The 23,069-nt window shown below is 43.9% G+C and overlaps 1 protein-coding gene across 1 annotated transcript in view; it reads right to left on the bottom strand.

Annotated features, from left to right (window-relative positions):
* Positions 1–417: 417 nt before the first annotated feature.
* The window catches only part of PLCG1 (phospholipase C gamma 1), a 96,453-nt gene continuing 73,801 nt past the window's right edge, over positions 418–23,069 (bottom strand). Inside the window, exons 19-32 of the mRNA XM_053394067.1 lie at positions 19,009–19,189; positions 17,391–17,468; positions 16,277–16,380; positions 15,318–15,414; positions 14,040–14,112; positions 12,604–12,761; positions 12,030–12,126; positions 10,723–10,947; positions 8,956–9,104; positions 6,992–7,106; positions 4,450–4,611; positions 3,778–3,866; positions 3,442–3,629; positions 418–1,934 (exon numbers count right to left, since the gene is read on the bottom strand). Of these exons, the coding sequence (XP_053250042.1) occupies positions 1,892–1,934; positions 3,442–3,629; positions 3,778–3,866; positions 4,450–4,611; positions 6,992–7,106; positions 8,956–9,104; positions 10,723–10,947; positions 12,030–12,126; positions 12,604–12,761; positions 14,040–14,112; positions 15,318–15,414; positions 16,277–16,380; positions 17,391–17,468; positions 19,009–19,189 (1,759 nt within the window). The 3' untranslated portion in view covers positions 418–1,891. The remainder of the gene's footprint in view (positions 1,935–3,441; positions 3,630–3,777; positions 3,867–4,449; positions 4,612–6,991; positions 7,107–8,955; positions 9,105–10,722; positions 10,948–12,029; positions 12,127–12,603; positions 12,762–14,039; positions 14,113–15,317; positions 15,415–16,276; positions 16,381–17,390; positions 17,469–19,008; positions 19,190–23,069) is intronic.

The raw sequence follows: 23,069 nt of genomic DNA, 5'->3' as shown, positions 1-23,069 counted from the left end.
CACACCTGCACTGGTGACAGTCCATTGTCCCATCCACTTTCCTGTCCATTATAAGCAGGCAACTACAGTAAGCCACATACATTGTGGTACTGTGTGCAGTTCCAGTGGCTGGGAACCACCGGAGGCAAGAATGCTCTTGTGGTCGAATCCTGCTTGCTGGTTTCCCACAGGCATCTGTGAGAGCAGGATGCATTGCCCTGATCCAGCAGGCTCTTCTTCTGTTCCATTTTTTAAGCAAGCTTCCTTGCAATTGAATTTCCTTGAAACACTTGGGATCTTGAGCACCACCCAATTAGTGGGAAGGGTTGTCCAGCTGGAAATTTGTCACATGTGAAAACAGCTCCTCATCTCAGTGAAGTATTCCAAAGGCAGGGCTTTGGGGCTTCCACCAAACAAAAACACAAGGAAAGACTGAAATAAAGTTACTTGAGGATTTTTTATTGTGCAGTCTGATCCGTCCCAGCCAACAGCCAGCTGATCAGAATCCATAGGACAGGAGGAGTCAGGCAGGACTCTGCTCCTCATAAGAGAGTCAAACAATATATAGTAAAATACTGCCACAGAAAATGGAACTTGCCTTTGGAGACTGGGGCATGTTTGCCTCCTGCTCCTGTCTGGGAAGCCCAAATAAAAACAACTCCGTTCTGTTGGAAGGGTGGTATAGCTTCTCTAGTAAAGCACAGCAGCACAACTATCACTGCTGTCACATCAACATGGAATGGCTGGTTAAAGTTGCCCCCACCTGCTCAACCACAGCAGGAAGAAGATGGCCTAATTCCTGTGGCCTGAGTCCATGGACACTGGTAGCAGCTGCCTCAGAAAGGGGGAGATGGTTTGACAATATGCAGAAATCTCCCCCTGCCCCATAAGGAGGTACAACAGTGAAGTCAAAGAGCAAGTGAACATTGCCTTTTGTAGTTTTCCTGGCCTGGAAACTTTGGCCTCAGCCACAGTGCCTCTCTTCAGGGAGACCAGGCGCAAGAGCCCATAGCTTCTGCTGCACATACCTGCCCCATTAGTGATGGCTGAAATTCAACAGAACGGGAAGCAAATTTTAAAAAGTCTTCAGTGGCAAGAGCTCTAACTCCTGCAGAGCTGCCTTTGGCTCAGGTTTCCCCTCCCCTCCTCAACCCTTTATATCTCAGTCACTTTTAAACAGTAGAATGTAGTCTTCATGTGATTCTGCCTCACACTTTTCAATGAACTGGTCACCCAAAGGAAGATTATATAGGTGGCCACTTTGTGTGCCTAAAACCGTAGCTAATGCAATACATGATCCACTTTTAGTAACATTTTGTTTGGGAAAAGACAGACTCTAGGGCCTTGCATAGCTTGAGATGGCCACAGAGGCCAGGCCTGGTAGGTCCTACCAGGATTGTGCTTGACTACCACGAGAAACGCTCCTACTTCCTTCTGCCATGAAAATCACCTCACATTCTGTGCACAAGCTGTGATTAAGGAGTTTAATAACTATAATAGTAATACGATAGATAGATCCAGGTCCTCTGGGCTCTGCTGGACAGCTCTGAGGGCATTATCATCTCTATAAGCTACAGTCTTGGGGAAGAAGGATGTTGATGAGAGGCCGCTGCATCCAGCCTTAGGTACTGACAAAGACATACACGTTCAGCACACCTAAGTTTACGGCTTGGTGCAGAGGGTCTTTTGTTGCTGTTGAGTTTTTGTTACAGGTCATGGTCAAGACAATGAAACCATTGATTCGTAGATTCTTTTTTTAAAAAAATTCTCCACTTGAACACCCTTCGGAAGAGAAACTCGAAAAGCTGCCTGAAAGTAGGCCAAAGCAGTGACGTTTCCATAGAAACCAGTTCACAGCAATCCGTGAGAATCACAAGCACTGGAGGGTGCTTTACAGCAGGCAAAGGTTGGGTTAGAGGCGGTTGTCCCCATTCACCCGTGTCTTTCGCAGGACCCTGCAGGGAAGGGGAAAAGGGGTTGAAAAACAATACAGCTCTCCAGCAGACTATAAAAATGCAAGTTACATTTGGAAGTGCATTGAGGGATTTCTTCAAGAGCCACGTATCTAGTGACACTGTGCTGATTTTCTTGAGAGGAAAATGTAATGGCATTTTTGTTTTCTCCACCTTTGTATCCTGTCCTTTTGCCAAGAAACTTCAAGGTTTCCTCCTTTTTATCTTTACAACCATTTGTTAGGAAAGTGAGCTGGAGAGGCAGGGATCTGACCAGTCAGGGCCATCTTGTGCACCAGGATTTAATCCCAGGTCTCATCCAAACCAGCACATTGTCCACTACAACACACTGGCACTACTAACCTTATGGGACGTTGCTGGGTGGGTACCAAAGTTTAGTCATTTACTCTATAATAATCAGATAAATTTACACCATCTTCTATGACTGGGAAATGATCAATATGTGAACTGGCTGTTAGCAGTTAGCACCTGCCGTCTCTGAGGCTCGATTCTTACTTTTTGATGCTATGGTTTCTCATGAGGAGCTGTTGCCATGGCAATTTTGCACAGGGAATATTTTGCCTGGCAATCTGATTTTTTTTCCCACTTGAGGGGAAACCACTGAAAACTTCCCCATTCAATGATACATCTCTTGCAAGCAGAATGAGACCCCCTAGGCCAGTGGTTCTCAACCTGTGGGTCCCCAGATGTTGTACTACAACTCCCATCATCCCTGAACTCTGGCCTTGCTAACTATGGATGATGGGAGTTGTAGTCCAGCAACATCTGGGGGCCCACAGGTTGAGAACTGCTGCCCTAGGCCATTGTTCCCACCCTCCCACTGCCACACATGGGAACAGTGCATCACGGCTATTCAGAGAATGAGAGGGGTTCCATTCAGCAGTTCCATTCAGTATGTGTAGTGCCATCCCCAAGAGGCATGCAATGGGAGCAGACCTCTATGTTCCCTGTTCCCATGGGACTAGCCAGCTCGTGGCTTTTGTGGGGGAGGTGGTCGAAAGCATGACATTGCCTCTTGCCCAACATATCCTTGCAGAATTCAGCAGCCCCCTGCCACAATCATTTGGGATGCTGGCAGCATTGCAGGCAGTGAGGGGGCTTGCTTTCCCCATCAGGGAAGGCTGGCATTCCAGCAGAATCAACCCTATTCCCAAAACAAAGAAAAATGATAATTCTCCTATCTGGGTGCATGCTTACTGGCCTTTGCAAGGGCAACCTTATAAAAGCAAAACATTTTTCCTTCTGCATGCATGGCTCAGTTGCAAGTCTAAGCTTCCCACGGGAAATAATACATCAAGACAAAGGCTGCTTATGCTATGCAACATTTCAAACTCCGCAATACGTAAAGACAACCTGGCCCTGTAGAAGGGACTGAAGCTCACCACCATAAATGGTCAATTCCCAAATGATTGACTAGGAGACATTACCTGACTTTAAGAATATCAGTCTACCTTAAATATCCAGAGCACCTAAACCCTACTGAACTCACCTTCTGTCTCGATTGTCAAAGTGGTCTGCTAGCTGCTCCTGTGACATCCGGAAATCTTCAAATGGTTGTTGATATCGGGCTTCAAAGGAGCCTTCTCTGGCTCTGCCTCCCGTCTGCTGGCTTGGAGAATCTGCTGACCTGTCTCGGAAGGCCGAAGCTCCAAAGGGGCTAATCTCCCCATTCTCCTGCTTCAGAATCAAAAAGAGAAAAAAGTTTTTTTTAAAAAAAATCGTGACAAGACAGTTGTCACATATTCAACTTTTTCAGCCTCAGCTTAGGGAGTCTTTTGCAGGATGCTGCACAGCTCTATCAATAGTTAGAGAGTGTAAGACTTACTTTGCCAGGGGTGATATCGATTTCCACCAGCAAGGCAGCCAGTTCCAGATCCTCACTGTAGTTGTTCTTCAAAGGCACGGCTCGGTACCCTAAAAGACAGCAAAAGGAGCTACAATGGGAGCCAACTAACTGCAGCCACATAGTTTCACGGGCCCCATTCACACATCATGGCAAACCAAAGTTACTGTATTACTATGATTGTGTCTGTCTAAAAGGGCCTTTTCACTCCTTAGGCCAGTGATGGCCAAACTTGGCCCTCCAGCTGTTTTGGAACTACAGATGCCATCATCCCTAGCTAACAGGACCAGTGGTCAGGGATGATGGGAATTGTAGTCCCCAAACAGCTGGAGGGCCAAGTTTGGCCATCACTGCCTTAGGCGCAAAGTAAGCAAACTACCATCCCTGGCTTATTTTATGTCAAACCACAATCAACAAACAAAAAACACATGTTGGCTACAGATTATGCTTTGCAGGGAGTGATTCCCCAAATTGCTCCCAAGTTAAGTGCAGTTAGGATTGCAGCCTTCCTTTTTTCACCCAATTAACAACAGACGTTTGCAATTTATTACAAAGCAACTTTTCACTGATTGCACGGCAACATCTATGCTCCCATGAATCTTATCAGCAGAAATGTGCTTCCAATGATATTGGAAACACCTTTCAACCACATACCTGTCTTCAGGCCTTTAACCAGGAATGTGGCCTGAGCTAAGAAGTTCTGGTCGCTGAACATATCCTCTTCATACACAACAAACCGTAAGAAGGCAAACTCTGGGTTACTGACATGGAAGTGAAACGACTTATGAGCCCAGGCAGGATTCAGGCCATTGTCCACTATATTAAATAAATAAACATACATACAATATCCATCATTTCCGGTATTTTAAAAAGAAAGTATTTCAATACTTTTAACAGTCATTTAGCTTAATCCACAGTAAGCTGCTAAATCTCTGGTGTCGCAGAACTCCTTTGTCAACAACAGATTACAGAACTACTCTCTGGAAATTAACTTCCACAGCAGCACTTTTAAATGGGCCACAGTTCTTCACATCCATTTATGAACCTTCCCAGTTTAAAGTTAGTGAACCCTGCCCTCAGTACAAATCAGGTGAGAATTAAAAACAGCTACAAGCCACCTCTAACAATGCCCACCTCACTTTGATCCTGCTTCCATCTACCACCCTTCACAGCATGTAGAAGACCAGCCCATTGCTTTACATAAGGGGCTATTTTAAAATGAAGTTTGGGGGGGAGCTGTATTCTCCATGGTTTTGTATAGGGTGTGGCTTGAAGGGTTGTTTCTGGGGAGTGGGGGCAACAGTCCTCTCAATGGAGCAGACCCTCATCCTGAATGCTCCCCCCTCCCAGAGCAACCTTTCAATTCGGGAGAGGGGAGTGACTGTTTTCTTGTATGTCTTCATTCAAGAAACCATGAAAGCCCTGTGACCTTTGCAAGTACCTGATGGGAATGCTCACCTTCCTGCATCCCTAATCCTTCGTTAACCATCTTCCAGAATCTCACAGCTGTTCCACAGCACCAAGCACCAACCTGTTTGCCTGGAATGGGGGTGCTGCCTCTAAGAGGAGTGTTCACATGTGTTTGTGGCACCAGCTTAATGGGATCTGTTGTTACCCATCTTCAAGGAAGAGCAGGTGGTGCACATCATAGACAGGTACGTGGAAAAGGGTGCTATTTTTTCAGAGAGCTGTCCAAAATTTGTCACCACTTTAACTGCCTTCCACAATGAGGCTAAACTGAGACCTGCCCAAGTCCATGCAACTGGGTTCAGGGCAGAGCAGGGACCTGAGGCCAAGCTGTTCAACTCCAAATCCAATGCAATCAGACGGGCTCTCAAACTTAAGCTACCACAAACATGCATGTGTGGCACATTTATTGCTGCAGTTACTGTCACAGTTCACCTGCCATTTCCCCCACTTCCCTCCTAAGACGATGGTCTTGGACTCTTTCCTGTCTTACTGAGACACAGCATTCTCTGAGACTCCTTAAGTGTTTCTTAACACAGGACAAAACGCTCCAAGAACTTGCCAGGGCTGCACAAACCGGCTCCTTATTGATGACTAGGCCAATTCGTACAATCAACTCCATGTCTCCATTTCTTTCCCAGCCACCTCAGTAATCTAATGCATATCAAGCAATCTGCTACTACACGATCTCATTTCTGCAGTGGACTGTAGCTTCCACTCTTGGCACTAGAGTGGTTTCCACCCCCTCTTTTGCCTAGCATTTCTTGCATGTCAAGTGAGCAGGAAACACTCCTTGCCACATCACAGACTGTTTGGAACTGGCCAGTGCTAGAACGAAGCTCAGAAAACCTCGCCTTCACACAATGATTTTGAGACATGAGAAAAAGCAGCACAGGGTAAGGCGTGCAACAGGAAGAAACCCCAAATGTCAGGTCACCGAGTACACATATACTTCTGGCGATGAGAAGGAAGCTGGTTCAGTGAACAGGAAACACTTCTTGCCACCTCAAAGAGGCCGCAGTGAGCTTGGGACTGGCTAGTGTTACAGCAAATCTTTGAAAATCTTGTCTTCACACATTGAGCTGAAGGCGTGAGGCCAGAGTAAGAGGCAACAGGAAGGAGACCCCTAATGTAAAGTACACATATACGTCTGGGGATGAGAAGGAAGTCAGTTTACAGGAGTGACAGGAGCGGTGAATATTTCGAGGTCCTTTTCTTAGCTTGGACCAGTGCCAGATTTACGTACAAGCTAAACAAGCTATAGCTTAGGGCCCCACTCTCTTGGGGTCCCCCAAAAAATTTAAAGGAAAAAAAACCTGGATGTACGTTTCCAAAATAGAAGATAAAAAACAAATAAAATAAAACCCACATACAAAAACAGTGTTTTGTGTTGTGTAGGCTCCTATGATGTAAGTAATGGGCCCCGTCTGCTAGCCTGCTCCCTAAAATATCACTGGTTTGCTCATTTCTATATATAGGGTGCCTACATTCTGCATGTGCAAATAGCTTTAGATACCTAGTAGGTCCATAAATTACCATATAGCATATATTCATCACAAAAAACAGTGACAATTTGTTGTTGACAAAGGACAGCTGGACATATAAAGGGCCCCATTACCTTCAGTAGCTTAGGGCCTCCTTAAACCTAAATCCGGCCCTGGCTTGGACTTACAAACAACACTGTCATGCCTTGCAACCCGTTTGAATTTTGGGTAGTTTGGATACTCACCCACCATCTCGGTCTTCTGCTTTGCGTTATCATAATCAGCTCCAGACACCTCAACCTCTACGAAGGGGCAAACAATCCCTCTTCCATTTTTTGGAAGGTGTCGTGCCCCGAGGACCTACGCAGGGCAGGTAGGGAAGACAAAATTAGGCCATTGCTTTGCACGGTTTGAGGAATGGCTATGCACACTGCAGCAACAGGCCCATTCCTCGATCTATTGAGGTAACTCCAGCACAGACAACATTTTCAAAACAAACAAACAAAACGTTTCAACCATTGAAACTAAATACAATTGGTTGTGGCCCCTGGACAGCTTTCTCCAACAAGACATAGTAAGTCTGTTGAGAGCCAACACCTATTTGACAGGTGCATGTGGTGCAAAAGTGATGCACGGGCAAACTGAAGAGCTGGGGACGAGTGTTTCATCCCATCCCCAGGAGGCTAAGGTTGCACAAACAAGAGGTTTACTCTCGTCACATGGTGGGTACAGAACTGAAGTCTACACAGGATCTGACTTGATGGCATTAAAAATGCAGAAATGGAGGGAAAACTTTTACAGGCATTTGCCCATCTGATATCTTATGAAAGAGCCTAAAGTCGCTGGCCCTGATCCCATGTACACATGTCTGGGCGGAAGCCCCATCGGATACAGTTGGACTTACTTCCAAGCAAACATGCACAGGGACTACACTCAAGCCGCTGGGACAAGTCAGTCATAACTAACTTAGTCCCATGCTTTCAGTGGCTAGTTGATCATGACTGAATCCCAATCAGCATGAACAACCCTAGATAGGATTTAGAAATCTTTTGTCCTGCCTCTCATATGCCCTTTTCATTCTAAATAAAAGTAGAATGACAACAGAATGACAGAATTGGTGGTGTGTGCCAGGACAGGAGCAACAAACAAATCACACTGCTCTTTGCTCCCCTGCTTTGCACTTGACTTAAATCATGAAGCCAGAGTCACAACAATGCTTTTACATTGAGCCCCAGCTAAATAAAGAACACATGAGGTTTCCAAGTGGAGGGTGCCACCTATGGGTGGCAAAAGGTTGCATGCCATTTTTCTGCCCCCATAGAATTCCCCTCCGCCCCACACCGTGCAGTCCTGGTGCGCCTCTGCTCCCTTTTGTCATCTATTTCAAGTCAATTTGCGCTGCTGATTTTTTGCCTGGGTGGCATTGACTATTTGGTTCCATCTCTAGAGGGCTACTCAGTACACTGATGTAAGATGGTCCGTTGTTATTCCGGCTGAGACAAAAGCACCTCCGGCTCAACATTTGGTGATTTGTTTGCTAGGAGAGAAGAGCCTTAGCTTACAAAATTACTGTTATTATTTATTAAATAATACCGCCCTTCATCCGATGATCTCAGGGTGCTTTGCAAGATAAAATAAAGGATAAAAATCACAAAAAAATAATTAAAACAAAAAGAAATCAAAACAATTACCCCTGCCCCCACCAAAACAAACACGTTGAAAGGGCCGTAGAATATTAGTCAGCCAAAGGCCTGGTTGAAGAGGAACGTTTTTGCATGACACTTAAAGGTGTATAATGAAGGCACCAGATGAACATCCCTGGGGAGAGCATTCTGCAAGTGGGGAGCCACTGCAGAAAAGGCCCATTCTCATGTTGCCACCCTCCGGACCTCTAGTGGAGGAGGCATTTCAGTGCATGCTATTTGTATGAAAAATGAAAAGGGGGAAAAATATTTCAGCCCAAGAGTTGCATTCCCTTGTGGGCAACTTTCTCAGGGCTCCATGCTGGTGGTGGGCAGGGCCAGAGGATCAAGTAGGTGAAGAAATAAATGTATTACACACACACAAACGCACACAATGTCTCTTCATGATGTAATGTAGCAGTATTCTGAAGCCTGGGGCTGTAGGAGAAGGGACACGTCCACACAAACCAAAGTCAAAATAAGGCTTTGTTATAGCAGGCATGCAGAGAAGAGCATAACACACCAACCTCAATGGAAATGGAAAGCGGCTCCACCCCCCGCAGAGTGCTCTTGTCAAAGGGATCAAAGATGTCATCCCGCATGTTGCCCGGTTGCAGCATGAAGCCGCATCGGCCTCCAGACATAAACAGGGCCTGATTCATCTGCATTGGCTTATCTGCAAAAGTACAGGGGGCTTTGATGAGGAACAGCTCCAGTACAATGCAGTACAATTAAGGACAATTCAGGGCATAACACCCGTGTTCGAATGAGGCCCCTAAGGAAAGTCAGTGCTAACTGGCCAGCTCACAAAATGCTGAACACCTCAGGTGCAGTTTCTTTTAGAAGGTAAAGGTAATTTACCATACTGATAATGCTGCTAGAAGGGCACAGTAAAGTATCTGCCGCCACTGAAGGGCTCGTTACAATTGATGATGAGGCAATACTGTGGTTACTTTCAGACTTCAACCCATTCCCACATTTTGCAGCAAGGGTAGCCAGAAGAAGAAGAAGAAGAAGAAGAAGAAGAAGAAGAAGAAGAAGAAGAAGAAGAAGAAGAAGAAGAAGAAGAAGAATTGTTGTTGTTGTTTGGATTTGATATCCTGCTTTATCACTACCCTAAGGAGTCTCAAAGCGGCTAACAATCTCCATTTCCCTCCCCCCCCAAAAAAAAACCACTCTGTGAGGTGAGGCTGAGAGACTTCAGAGAAGTATGACTGGCCCAAGGTCACCCAGCAGCTGCATGTGGAGGAGCGGAGGAGCAAACCTGGTTCACCAGATTACGAGTCCACCGCTCTTAACCACTACACCACACTGGCTCTCAAAACAGTTTCATCCAGGCTTCACTGGACTACAGTTCCCATCTGGGTCAGCATGATGGGAGTTGTAGTCCAACAACATCTGGAGGTTGCCATGTTGGCTACCCCCGGTTTTAAGGTTATATAAATTTGTTCTGAGACAGCATCCTAGCTACTCTGACATATGTACCAACCCAGCACAACCCAATTTTTTTTAAAATGTTAACATTATTTATTTTTTTGATTTGTGCACCTCCCTTCATTCAAAGACCACAGGGCGATTCACGACATAAAAATACAACATGAAAAGACAAAATATATAATAAAACAGGAATAGAAGAAAAACAAACCAACAACCCCCCTCTCCCAGACACATTTCAAAGGCCACAGAGTATCAGCCAAGCGCTTGGTTGAAACGTTTTTGACTGGTGCCTTAAGATATGCAATGAAAGCACCAGGCGAGCCTCACTGAGGAGAGCATTCCAGAAACGGGGAGCCATTGCAGAGAAGGCCCGTTCTCGTGTTGCCACCCTCCGGACCACTTGTGGGGGAGGCACATGAAGAAGGGCCTCAGATGATGATCTTAGGGTCTGGGTAGGTTCATATGGAGAGAGGCGGTCCTTGAGGTATTTTGGTCCTGAGCCATTTAAGGCTTTATAGGTAAACATTCAAATGAAGAAGAAAATATGGCCCAACTCCCAATCATAAGCACAAAAAGCTTTTGCCCGTTGTAGTATAACAATGCAAGCAGTTGGACACCAGACCATGCAGAAGCAATACCTTTTCCCTGCAAAGTAGACATGCCCTAAGTTGAGCTAGCCAACCTTGTGGCGTCCAGCTGTTGTGGACCATAACTCCCAGCCAGCATGGCCAACGATGGGCCTTGCAGTCCAACAACATATGGCAGGTACCATGTTGTATACCCTTGCCCTAAGCTATGGTCACCACAGAGAGGAACCATCACACAACTGCAACAGCCCAGTGAAAAGGGTCTCTCACCTGGTGTCTGGAAGTTGAGTGCCACCAACTGGCTGCCACAGATCCACATAGGCAGAGGATCATAGTTGGAGGAGTCAAGACGCTGTCCCTTTGGATAGATGCGGGAAAGCTGTAGTCGGTTATATTGCAGAAACTTCTTGCCTTTGATCTTGTTGACATACTTCTCTGCCTTGGTTTCAGGGAAGGAGGACATGTCTCTGTAGCAAGCCCTGTCTGTGCCAATCTCTGTACAGGAAACAGGGCAGACAATGATAGGGCAGCCTATGTCAGAATGATCCCACCACAATATTTAACAGGAGAAGAAAGAGCGGTGGGGAGAGAAAGAACTTTTCAGTTCCACAAATAGATATGCATATTTCTAGTCATTTCTAAAAAAAAAACCCCCAAATAAATCAACTTCAGAAATCTAGAGCCAATTTTCACATCCATAAAAAATTAAGCCATAAGAATCTATGTCCACTTTTTCTTCAGTGGGATTGTTCAAGTTGTGAATTAGATAAACCAGAGTCATGACTGAATAGTACCATATTTTTCGCTCTATAAGATGCACCCGACCATAAGACACACCTAGTTTTAGAGGAGAACAAGAAAAAATATATTCTCTCCCTATCTGCGCAGCGCCTCTCCAGCAAAGTGGGAGGAGAAATGGAAGGGGCTCCGTTTCTCCTCCCGCTTTGCTGAAGGGGTGCTGCACAGCGCCTCTCCAGCAAAGCGAAGTCAGAACAGCAAGAGGGATCGCTGTGCAGCAAAAGCAGCGATCCCTCTTGCTGTTTTGGCTTCTGGGATAGCCGTGCCAAGCCTCTTCAGGGCAGGGGAGCGTTCCTCCCGTTGCCCTGAAGAGGCTTTGCGTGGCTATCCCTGAAGCCAGGAGAGCGAGAGGGATCAGTGTGCACCGATCCCTCTTGCTCTCCTGCCTTCAGCGATAGTTGCGCAGACTGAATTCGCTCCATAAGACGCACACACATTTCCCCTTACTTTTTAGGAGGGGAAAAGTGCATCTTATAGAGAGAAAAGTACTGTATATCCAAGGATAATCAATTTGCAATGATTAAAAATTAGGTTTTGAACCAATATAGAAAAGAAATACTATATTGCAACTACTGGTGTGTTTTTGTCATGGTTGGCAAACACCTTTCAAATACCTACAAGTGAGAGCTTTACCAGTCTACCCTGCCAGATTGGTGCAATGATTTAGAAGCTTCAACTAAAACATTACAAGGCTGAACTAATGCCAGTAATCAGCTCTAGCTGTGCAATGGGTCACTGCACAGGATTTGCAATATTTGCCTAATGGAATCTGCACATACTTTCTTCATCAAAGGGGACAGGACGACAGTAGATGACCAGCTCAGAAAGCTCCAGCGCTATCTTCTTCCTCCTCTCCATCATCTTGCCTTCCGAAAGCTGACAAAGAATAAAAGACAACAGGGTTTATTAATTGTATGGGCGGAAGCACTGGCTCAGGTACACGCTAACAGAATCAACTTTCAATGAGCAGAAAACAGGAACAGCAGGACAAGTGGATTTCACTGTGGTTTGAAAAGTGTGTGGAATATTGTGAAAAGTGTGTGCTTTTCTACAAAGGCACATCTTCAAGACAGCCAGCAAACCTCTCCCCACTGCACTCAATCACTTAAATGTATAAAATGTATATAGCTGGCAAAGACAGCAGGGAACCAACCACTTGCAGGAATACGAAACATGATGAGTGGGGTATCTCCATTCAGGTCTGTTACTCTTTGGGCATTCCTATATAACTCAGGAACCCAGATATTTAATTTTATTTTCACATTTCATGCAGTGACCACAAAAGCTTTCATAACAAGTTCCTTAACTTTTGCATCTATGGCTTACAAAAGTTTAAGAGGCCGCGTATCTTACCCTGGCATCAGCAGTTTGGGCGGCTTCACGGATCTTCTTCACCCAGTCCAACAGGTCTTCGTGTGTGTCAGCTGCTACATCCAGGGACCATCGTGTGATGGAAGCCATGCTGATAGAGAAGACAAACATGCGGTTGTTCTTTCCCTCTGGGCGGATGGCTGTGGATGAGGAATGAGAGAAAAACAAGGATTAGGCCACAGCCTGCCTCAAGACCCTCACGGACATGATCGATACCAGAGTTATAGTTAAAAATTTCTCCATAGTATGTAGGTGGTATTGATAACTGATAAAATGAGGAAGAAGAAGAGATTGAAGAAGGGAGGTAGAGACAACATCCTAGTTGGACTGTTTCTGCACCCCACAAGGCCAGCTGCAGACAGACTGTTGCCCCTATAGATATCATCTGCCCTGTGAGAAGGAAGAAGGTAGGCTAACATCAGGGCCTTCTCAAGTTGGCTTGTCCGCTGAGTCAATTTTACATGGTGTATCATCATTTGTTTTGGTATTTTAAAACTGTAAACTACTTTGGGTGCCTTGTCAGAAAGGCAGTATATAGATGCAATAAACAAAGTCTCTTTGAAAGAAAGGAAGCAGCAATGGTATTTTTTAAGAGGTAGCTTCAGTGGATATCAACCTTCCCAGACCAAGGGCCTAAATTTAATCCCCAGGCCCATATTTAAAATCTATCTCTCTCCCTCTCTCTCTCTCTCTCTCTCTCTCTCTCTCTCTCTCTCTCACACACACACACACACACACCTCTCTATTTCCTCTTCTCTTCTTGAGCATTTGACCAGACCAGACTATTGGTCTAGCCCAGTACTGTCCACTCTGACAGGCAATGTCATCCCAAAGTCTCAGGCAGAGCTTTCCTGCAAAAACACTACCCAATTTTTATTTATTATATCTTGCCTTTCCCCAACAAGCCCAAGTCAGCTAAAAATGCAGGTTTAAACACCAAATCAACAATCAGTATGTTTGAGAATTGGTGTTCAGCAGCAAAGAAGCAACTCAGCAGAATGGACAATGAGGTGTTTGCACCAGACTTTGCACCAGACCATCCTGTTCCAGGTTTGATCTTCAGAACCAGGCACTGTATGTAGATGAGCAGTCTATCCACTCTTCTATATTCCTGTAAGAATCTTATGTGTAAATCACTGGTGCACAGATCTTGCCCAATAGTCAGACCCACAAAACATTCTCACATGCACAAAACATTCTCACATGCACAGCCCTTGCTAAATAGCAACCCAGGGAACTGGTCCTGCACGGTTGAGCACTTAGCCACACAAGGTCTTTATTCTGGAGCAAAGCCTTGGGAACTGAAAACTTGCAGATTAGCAAGGAAAGGTGGGTTCTAAGGAAATAGTTGCAGCCGAAAATCAGCATTGGTTATTGCTTCTTGCCTCTCCCACCCACCACACAAAGCATCTACTTACCAATCTGACAGGCTGGTACGTCCAGAACTCCTCCAAGTAGGTCTCCCAGTGGACTGTTCTCATCTATCTGTTGCTGGAAGCAAGTTCATAGCATATTACTACATTTCTTCACATTTTAGAGTCTACCCTATCGTGAGAACCTCAGGGGAGGCAATAGCACTCACCCACATAAATGCATTCTGCTTTAAAATAGCAAAGTATTCTAAAAATATTCAAAATGCCTATCTTTCCCTTGGCCTCCCCCTCCATTGCCAGCTGACTACCCCCTGCTTGGCAGCCTCCACCGTCCAATATGATTTGTGGATAGCAAATTAGAGCTACTCAGTCCTCTGGGAAAGGACCATCTGACACTGAATAAATGCTAAAGAGTAGTAAAATTAATTCTGGATAATATTTAGATTTGCCACATTTGAGGGGAAAGAATTTTATTACAGCGGAGCTTTCTTCTGAGATACCTGCCTGTGTGATTTCATCATACAGTCCTTGCATAGAGGTGTTAACTGTGAACAGAACCAGGCCAGGAAGGATAACTAACACAATCTTTCTCTTATCCATACACAACTCTGAACTGCAGAAGCTTGCAACCATGTATTATTAGTTATTGTTTTCATCATTGTGGCAGATAACACTTATTTTATTTCGTAACATTTATATACCGATTGTTTGTAAAACAGACAAAAACCCCCTCAAATAAAGCACTTTAAAATGAATGAATTAAATTTTGGACTACAACTCTCAACATAACCTGACTATTGATCACACTGGCTGGGACTTACGGGAGTTGTAGTCTAAAACACATGAAGAACAACCAGATTGCAGAAGGCCAAATTGAAACTAATATACCAATGTAAATGTATTCAGGCAGCAACAGAAGGCTGTCGGCAATGGACTCTCCCTTCATGGAGTTTTGTAAGCAGAGGTTGGATGGCCATCTTTAGTTGAGATTCCTGCATTGCGGGAGATTGGACTAGATGACCTTGGGGATCCCTTCCAACGCTGTGATTCTAAGTCTCACTGGGCAGAGAGACCCAGAGACAACAACAGCAAAGGTCCTCTTCCACATCCCAGCTGAATGTAAACTAGGTGTTTGTGCGATTCATAGGACAGCCCATCTGGAAGATCTTATTGAGCAGGCAGGCTCACGTGGAAGAAGGTGGCCCTTTGGGTATTTAGAAGGCCTTATTTCGAGACCAAAACTCAAGCTGAGCTTTCCCCGGAATCTGAAGCTGAAAAGACTCTGCAGCTCTCTTTCCATCTTTCTCCAAACTGAATGCTCACCTCCCTCTCAGGCTCCAAGCCTGTTGGACTAGCTATTTCTTCTACGTAGTTAGATGGAAACCACAGCTGCTTCTTACCGCCACAGTCTCCTCTCCACCTGGAAGAAATGAAAAGATGCAGGTGCAAAGCCATACACGTTCTACACAAAACTAGTGTTATTTTGTACCAAGGTGATCAAAATGCATTGATTAGAACGTAAATGTTTGGCATTAAGCAGACCAACAGAGCTAGCTAGCTATGCACTAAGCTATAGACCTGCCAGTAGTGGAGTGTGCAGGGGGGCAAAAGAGGATACTCTCTTGTTAATTTTGCCTTGATTCCAAGGAATGGAAATAAGTTACCAAATTCATGCCCTATCATACCACTAGCAGAAACACTTCCCTGTGCCAAAGTGTAAAGTGATCTTGACTAAGGACTGATGCTGAAGTTCAGTAGCAGACCCTGTATCTGGAAACCCTAGTCCAGGCACCCCCAAACTCGGCCCTCCAGCTATTTTGGGACTACAACTCCCATCATCCCTAGCTAACAGGACCAGTGGTCAGGGATGATGGGAACTGTAGTCCCAAAACTGGCAAAGCAGCATGGCGAGTTTATAATACAAGATGGAGAGGAGAGGGGTGGAGAAGTTGTTGGAAGGAGTTGTAAGGGGAAAGTGGTGGATGGGGGAAGGGGTTAAGTCTCCCTTTCAAATCACCTCTACCAACTCTAGCTGCTTTTCAGCTGTTCAGGAGCAACCTAGGTTCCCAGAGTCTGGGAACCAAAGCGTTTGGCTCTAAAAGTGAGGCGGGTGTTCAGTTTGGCATTTTGCTTGTTTAAAACATATAAAAGGGAGGGAGTTCTTTTCAAAAGGCCTTACCAGGAATGGGAAAGTCAGCAAACGCCCTGTTGCTGCTTGGAGATGTGATCTCTGGGAGATCTTTTTAAAAGGACCGATCATCTGGCGATTAAAGGAAACTCACCAGCCTCCTTCTTGCTTTTCCACATTCTGGATGACGGCATTTTTGGTGAAGGTGAGCTCGTCCTCCCGTTGAGCCTTATAGTCAAACAAGGCTTTGACAGCACACTGAAACACATACAAAATAATGAGGCCAGGTGATCATGGCAGAAGCCGAGATGAAGTCACATAACACTCATTCCAGCCTGGTGGAATGCTCTGTCTCATGAGACCAGGGCCCTGCGGGATCTGATTTCTTTCCGCAGGGCCTGTAAGACAGAGTTGTTCCACCTGGCCTTTGGCTTGGAGCCAATTTGATTCCCTCCCCCTCTTTCTCCTTTCTCCTCCTATGAAGAGACTGCACCCTAATGTTTTAATGTTGTACCTTAATCTTTTAAATTGTATTTTAATCAACTTGTTTTTATTATTGGTTGTTAGCCACCCTGAGCCCGGTCTTGGCTGGGGAAGGCGGGGTATAAATAAAAAATTATTATTATTATTATTATTATTATTATTATTATTATTATTATTACCAAGGAATTCTGCAGAAATCCACTTACAATCAGGTATCAATACCTGCCTCTAAGTCTTTGTGACGTGCAAGACCACCGTGGTCTTGCAATCAATAGGAAATATATACAGTGCAATCAATACAGATATACAGTGCAATCAATAGGAAAAACTAATGGTTGGCCAGGAATTTGCCTACCTTTCAGACTCCCATTACTAGGGTTCAGTTCTCTTTCCAATTGTGTGTGAAAGTCAGAAGTTTCCATATGCAAATAACTTCATGAATACGCTAGTGCCTGGGGTTTAAAATTTAGTGTACTAATGTTTGCAGGGAGGGTAGGCATTTACATCAAGGCCCCAATGTGCTAATGGTTTGTTAAGAGCATTCTCCAGACAAAGATTATGATTTATGATGGAGATAGGCAAATGCAGCCAAGGCAAGGACTGATCCACAGGGACCACCGTGGTGCTGGAGGGCAATATTAACCCTTCCACTCTGGATGATTTCCCCAATGGAAGCCACCTCCTCATAAGCTGCTACTTGCCCTGGTAGTGTAAACATATTGGCCACACAAGCAATTTATCAGCTGGTCTCATCCCAGTCACATCTTGAGATACAAGGAAAATACCTTGAAGGTTGGCATAGGATTGGCCTCCACATAAAATCCTGGATTCTGACCTTCATAGAGTGAACCGTAATCTGGTTCCTGGTGAGCAAAGGAAAGAGGATGAGTCTATCTGTATGCTTGTTCAGGCAAGGATAACAGGAGTTAGAAGAGGTGGCTAAAGCCACTCACTTATAAGGCAATTCTGTAGCTTGGAAACAGGTTGAGTCTCCCCCCACGCTATAGAGTAGGGTGAGCAACTTTTTCTAGCCAACTTGCTCCCCAACCCTTGGTGGGACAAATTTGGCAGGCAGGTGGGACTGTTTATCTGTCAATCGCCAGATGTTACTGTGACCTCAGGCGAAGCTGCACTTTGACGCCCCAGTTGTTGGGATTTCAAAGTGCAGCAGAGCTGTTTGCAAAAGGGCTTTCAAACAGCCATGTGCTGCTCCTTGAACCTCCAAAAACTAGAGATTTAAAATCAGTGTGGGGTTGTTTACAAAAGGCTTTTTAATAGCCTAGCACTGCACTTTGAATCTCCAGTTTTCAGAATTTCAAAGAAAAGTTCAGGGCTGTTAGAAAGCCCTTTTGCAAGCAGCCTCACACTGTTCTTTAAACACCCAAAAGCCAAAGGTCCAAGGAGCAGTGCAGAGCTGTTTGCAAAAGGAAAACTACTTCCTCCTTCCAACAGCTGGATGGTAAGAGCATGCCTTAAGCTCTCAGTTGTTCCTTTGAAGCCATGCCAATACTTGTCCTGCACCTGACATCTCATATGACGTTCAATGTGATGTTAGTGGGTGTGGTTTGGGGGAAATGCCTCACAGGTCAAATTCGGACCACTAGAGAAGAAGAAGAAGAAGAAGAAGAAGAAGAAGAAGAAGAAGAAGAAGAAGAAGAAGAAGAAGAAGAGTTTGGATTTGATATCCCGCCTTTCACTCCCTTTAAGGAGTCTCAAAGCGGCTAACATTCTCCTTTCCCTTCCTCCCCCACAATAAACACTCTGTGAGGTGAGTGGGGCTGAGAGACTTCACAGAAGTGTGACTAGCCCAAGGTCACCCAGCAGCTGCATGTGGAGGAGCGGAGACGCGAACCCGGTTCCCCAGATTACGAGACTACTGCTCTTAACCACTACACCACACTGGCTGACCCATGGGACAGAGGTTCTCCATCCTTGCTCAAGAAGTGGACATCTCAATGAAGAGAGGATATTGTGGATACCAGTAGGCCGGTTGACAAATGCAGGTCGGTCTTCTAGCTAGGCAGTACCAGAGATCCAACTATTCCATTTCCTTAGAGAAGGGATAGGGAACCTTTTTGGTCAGGTCAGGTCTCACCACCACACTGCAAGGCAACTTTGACAGAGGGGTGGGGCTCGGAAAATGCTGTAAAAGCAACACCCAGTAGGATTGAAAGAAAAACCCTGCCCATCAGCTGACATAACCCAGTGATATCAGGTGATGGACAAGTGAGAGTGATTTTGAAGAATGACTTTGCAGGCTAAATTAGATCCCCTGGCAAGCAAAGACTGGGATTTGGAGATTCCCCACCCCTGTCATAGAGCCATATTCTAGAAAAACAAGAGCAGTTGCGACCACAGTCCCAGGAAGAACACACTGGATTCCATTCCTAACACCATACTCACCGCCGTCCCGATCTTCTCCAACATTTCCTCATTAATCGGATACCTCAGCTTCATCTTGCGATACAGCGGGTGCTTCTCGTAGTAGCTGATTAAATCCACCAGGCTCTCGAATTCCGAGTTACCCAAAATGACGGTCTGGCCATCCTGCTGGACTCGGCAGTGCTTTATCTTCCCTTCTGCCCTGGGGATCAAAACAGCAGCAGAACAAGTGATCAGTCATTTCCCAAACAACCACTTAACAATGGCTGAAGAGGGTGCTTGTTGCATGATGATGGGGGGGCGTTACTTTCCTACCCTACATTTCACAGCCACGGCGACACATATAAAAGGCTTCCTTTGAAGGTGACCCGGAAACTACAACTAAACCAGAATGCGGCAGCTAGACTGGTGACTGAGAGCGGCCGCCAAGACCATATAACACCGGTCTTGAAAGACCTACATTGGCTCCCAGTACGTTTCCGAGCACAATTCAAAGTGTTGGTGCTGACCTTTAAAGCCCTAAATGGCCTTGGCCCAGTATATCTGAAGGAGCATCTCCACCCCCATCGTTCTACCTGGACACTGAGGTCCAGCGCCGAGGGCCTTCTGGCAGTTCCTTCACTACGAGAAGCCAAGTTACAGGGAACCAGGCAGAGAGCCTTCTCAGTAGTGGCATCCACCCTGTGGAACGCCCTCCCACCAGATGTCAAAGAGAACAATAACTACCAGACTTTTAGAAGACATCTGAAGGCAGCCCTCTTTAGGGAAGCTTTTAATCTTTGATGGATTACTGTATTTTAATATTTTGTTGGAAGCCGCCCAGAGTTATTTATTTATTTATTTATTTATTTGTTTTAATATAAGGCAGTCTATTTTTTTTTTCTAATAATATTTATTGAAATTTTTTCATAATATCTCCAATCTTACAATTTTAAACATCACTTATTTTAACTTATCCGACCTCCCTCAACTCCTCTGACAATCATCCATACTTAATCTCTTATCTACACATTCCTTAATTATAATATTACCATTTTAATACATTTTCCATCCTCTTTTACATTTTTGCAATATTCCTTGTTTTTTCACAAAGCTTCTTTAAAACACACTAGCGTTATATTTTCCTCACATACAGTTTTCAAATAATCCCTGAATTTCCCCCAGTCCTCTAAAAACTCATAATCTCTCTGAAGTCTTATTTTCCCCGTTAGTTTATCAAGTTCTGCGAAATTTGTCAGTTTTTCTCTCCATTCTTCGATGTTTGGAAGTTCTTTCTGCTTCCACCTTTGGGCCAGCAATATTCTCGCAGCTGTTATTGCGTATTGGAAGATTTTGCGATCCCTCCTCTTTATATCATTTCTAGTTATTCCCAGCAGGAAGGTCTCTGGTTTCTTCACAAAACTATATTTCAGCATTTTCTTTAACTCATTGTAAACCAGTTCCCAGAATCCCTTCACTTTTTTGCACTCCCACCACATATGTATAAATGTACCCTCCTTCTCCCCGCATTTCCAACATTTATTACAAATTTTGTACATTTTTGCTAATTTAGCAGGGGTCATATACCATCTGTATACCATCTTCATGGTATTTTCCTTCAACGTAGTGCAAGCTGTAAACTTCAAGTTTTCATTCCATATTTTTTGCCAATCTTCCAAATCTATACTATACCCTAAATCCCTGGCCCAATGGATCATTACTGCTTTGATTTCCTCATCCAACGTATACCATTCCAATAGAATTTTGTACATTTTTGAGATTATCTTACAATCATTATTAACAATTTCTGTTTGGAATCTCGAATCTTTTTCCTTATATCCTCTTTCTTTCATATCCTTTTTAAACATATTGCTTATCTGATAGTAGTGCAGCCAGTCAAACACATGTTCTTTTACTTGTTCGTATGGTTTTAGTCTCCATTTCCCATCTTCTTTTACCACTAAATCTCCATAAGTAATCCAGTTACTTCTCATATTGATTTTCCTAACTCCCATAATCTCTAATGGGGATAGCCAGTGTGGAACTCCCATTTCCAATATATTCTTATATCTGTCCCACACTTCCAATAACGATTTCCGGAAGATGTGGTTTTCGAACGATTTATAACCCAGTTTCTTCTCTTGCCATAAGTACGCGTGCCACCCAAATCTTGCATCGAAACCCTCTAAATCCAGTAATTTAGTATTTTTAAGTTTTATCCATTCTTTTACCCAGCAAAGACATGATGCCTCATAATATAGCTTTAAGTCTGGCAGGGCAAAGCCTCCTCTTTCTTTTGCGTCTGTTAATAATTTGTATTTAATCCTCGGCTTTTTGCCCTGCCAGATGTATCTCGAGATCATTCTTTGCCATTCCTCAAATATCTTTACTCCTTTTAATATTGGGATCATTTGGAATAAGAATAGCATCCTTGGGAGCACGTTCATCTTCACCATTGAGATTCTACCCCAAAAAGATAGTTTTAACCTTCCCCATCCCTCCAGATCTTTCTTAATTCTATTCCAAACCGGGACATAATTGTTTTGAAACAAATCGATATTTTTTGGAGTTAACCATATTCCCAAATATTTAACCTTTTTAACAACTTCAATACCTATTTGTTGCTGTAGCATTTCAGTCCTTGTTTGGTCCATATTTTTGATTATAATTTTGGTTTTTTTCCTGTTTAGCTTAAAGCCTGCCACATCACCAAACTTTTCAATCTCCTCTAACACTTCAAAAACGCTATTCATCGGATCTTCCACCATTATTACTAGATCGTCGGCGAAGGCCTTAACTTTGTATTCATTTTGGCCTACTGTCACCCCCTTTATCCTTTCATTTTCCCTGATTGAATTCAGAAAAACCTCCAAGACCATTATAAACAGCAGGGGTGAGAGCGGACAACCCTGTCTAGTACCTTTTGATATTTCGATTTCTTCTGTTATCACATTATTCACTATCAATTTCGCCTTCTGTTCAGTATATATTGCCTTAATTCCATTCAAGAAGTCATTTCCCAGTTCCATGTATTCCATAATTTTCAACATGAAATCCCATGATACATTATCAAATGCCTTTTCAGCATCCACGAACATTAGCATTGCCTGTCTTTCGTTCCTAGCTGTCAGATATTCTAACGTATTTATTATATTCCTCACATTATCCCTCATCTGTCTGCCGGGAAGAAAACCCGCTTGATCCTCATGGATGGTTTCTTGTAACACCTTTTTTAATCTCTTCGCCATTATTCCTGCAAAGATTTTATAATCCGTATTTAATAGGGAAATCGGTCTATAATTCTTTACTTGTGTTTGATCCGCATCCTCTTTTGGAATGAAGGTTATAAATGCATCTTTCCAAGTCCCCGGAATCTCTTTCTCTTTTAAGATATTGTTCATTACTTCTTTTAATGGTATTGTTAGTGCTGTTCTTAACTCTTTATAATACCTTGCTGTGAACCCATCTGGTCCTGGGGATTTCCCATTTTTTAATTCTGTAATCACCTCCTTAATCTCCTCATTATTAATCTGGGTATTCAGCCTTTCTGTTGCTTCTGTTGGGATCTTTTGCACTTCTTTTCCTTTTAAATATCTTTCTATTTTCCTCATACTGTTCTTCTCTTTATTCCTATACAAATGTCTGTAAAAGTCGAAAAATCCTTTTCTAATACCCTTGGGGCTAACTATCTCTTCTCCTTCCACATTAATTTTGTTTATTGTACTTTGTTCTTTCCTTTTCTTAATCTGCCAAGCAAGCCATTTTCCTGATTTATTTGCAAACTCAAAGTTTTTTTGTCTAATTCTTTTAATATTCCATTCCACCTCTTTATTTATCATCATTGCAAATTGAGTTTGCAGGGCTTTAATACTTTGTCTAATTCTTATATTATTTGGTTTCTTAATTAGCTTTTTTTCATTTTCCATAATTTGCTTTAAAATCTCTGTCTTAACTTTCTCTCTATTCTTCTTTTTTAGTGAATTTTTTTGTATGAAAAACCCTCTCATCACTGCCTTGCTTGCGTCCCATACTGTGCTCATCTTCGTTCCTTTATTGCAGTTATCCACAAAGTATTCATTCACTTTCTTCTGTGCCTCTTGGAT

Source organism: Podarcis raffonei, chromosome 6 (assembly GCF_027172205.1).
Source record: "Podarcis raffonei isolate rPodRaf1 chromosome 6, rPodRaf1.pri, whole genome shotgun sequence".
NCBI lineage: Eukaryota > Metazoa > Chordata > Lepidosauria > Squamata > Lacertidae > Podarcis > Podarcis raffonei.
This window is presented reverse-complemented; position numbering and strand designations above follow the sequence as displayed.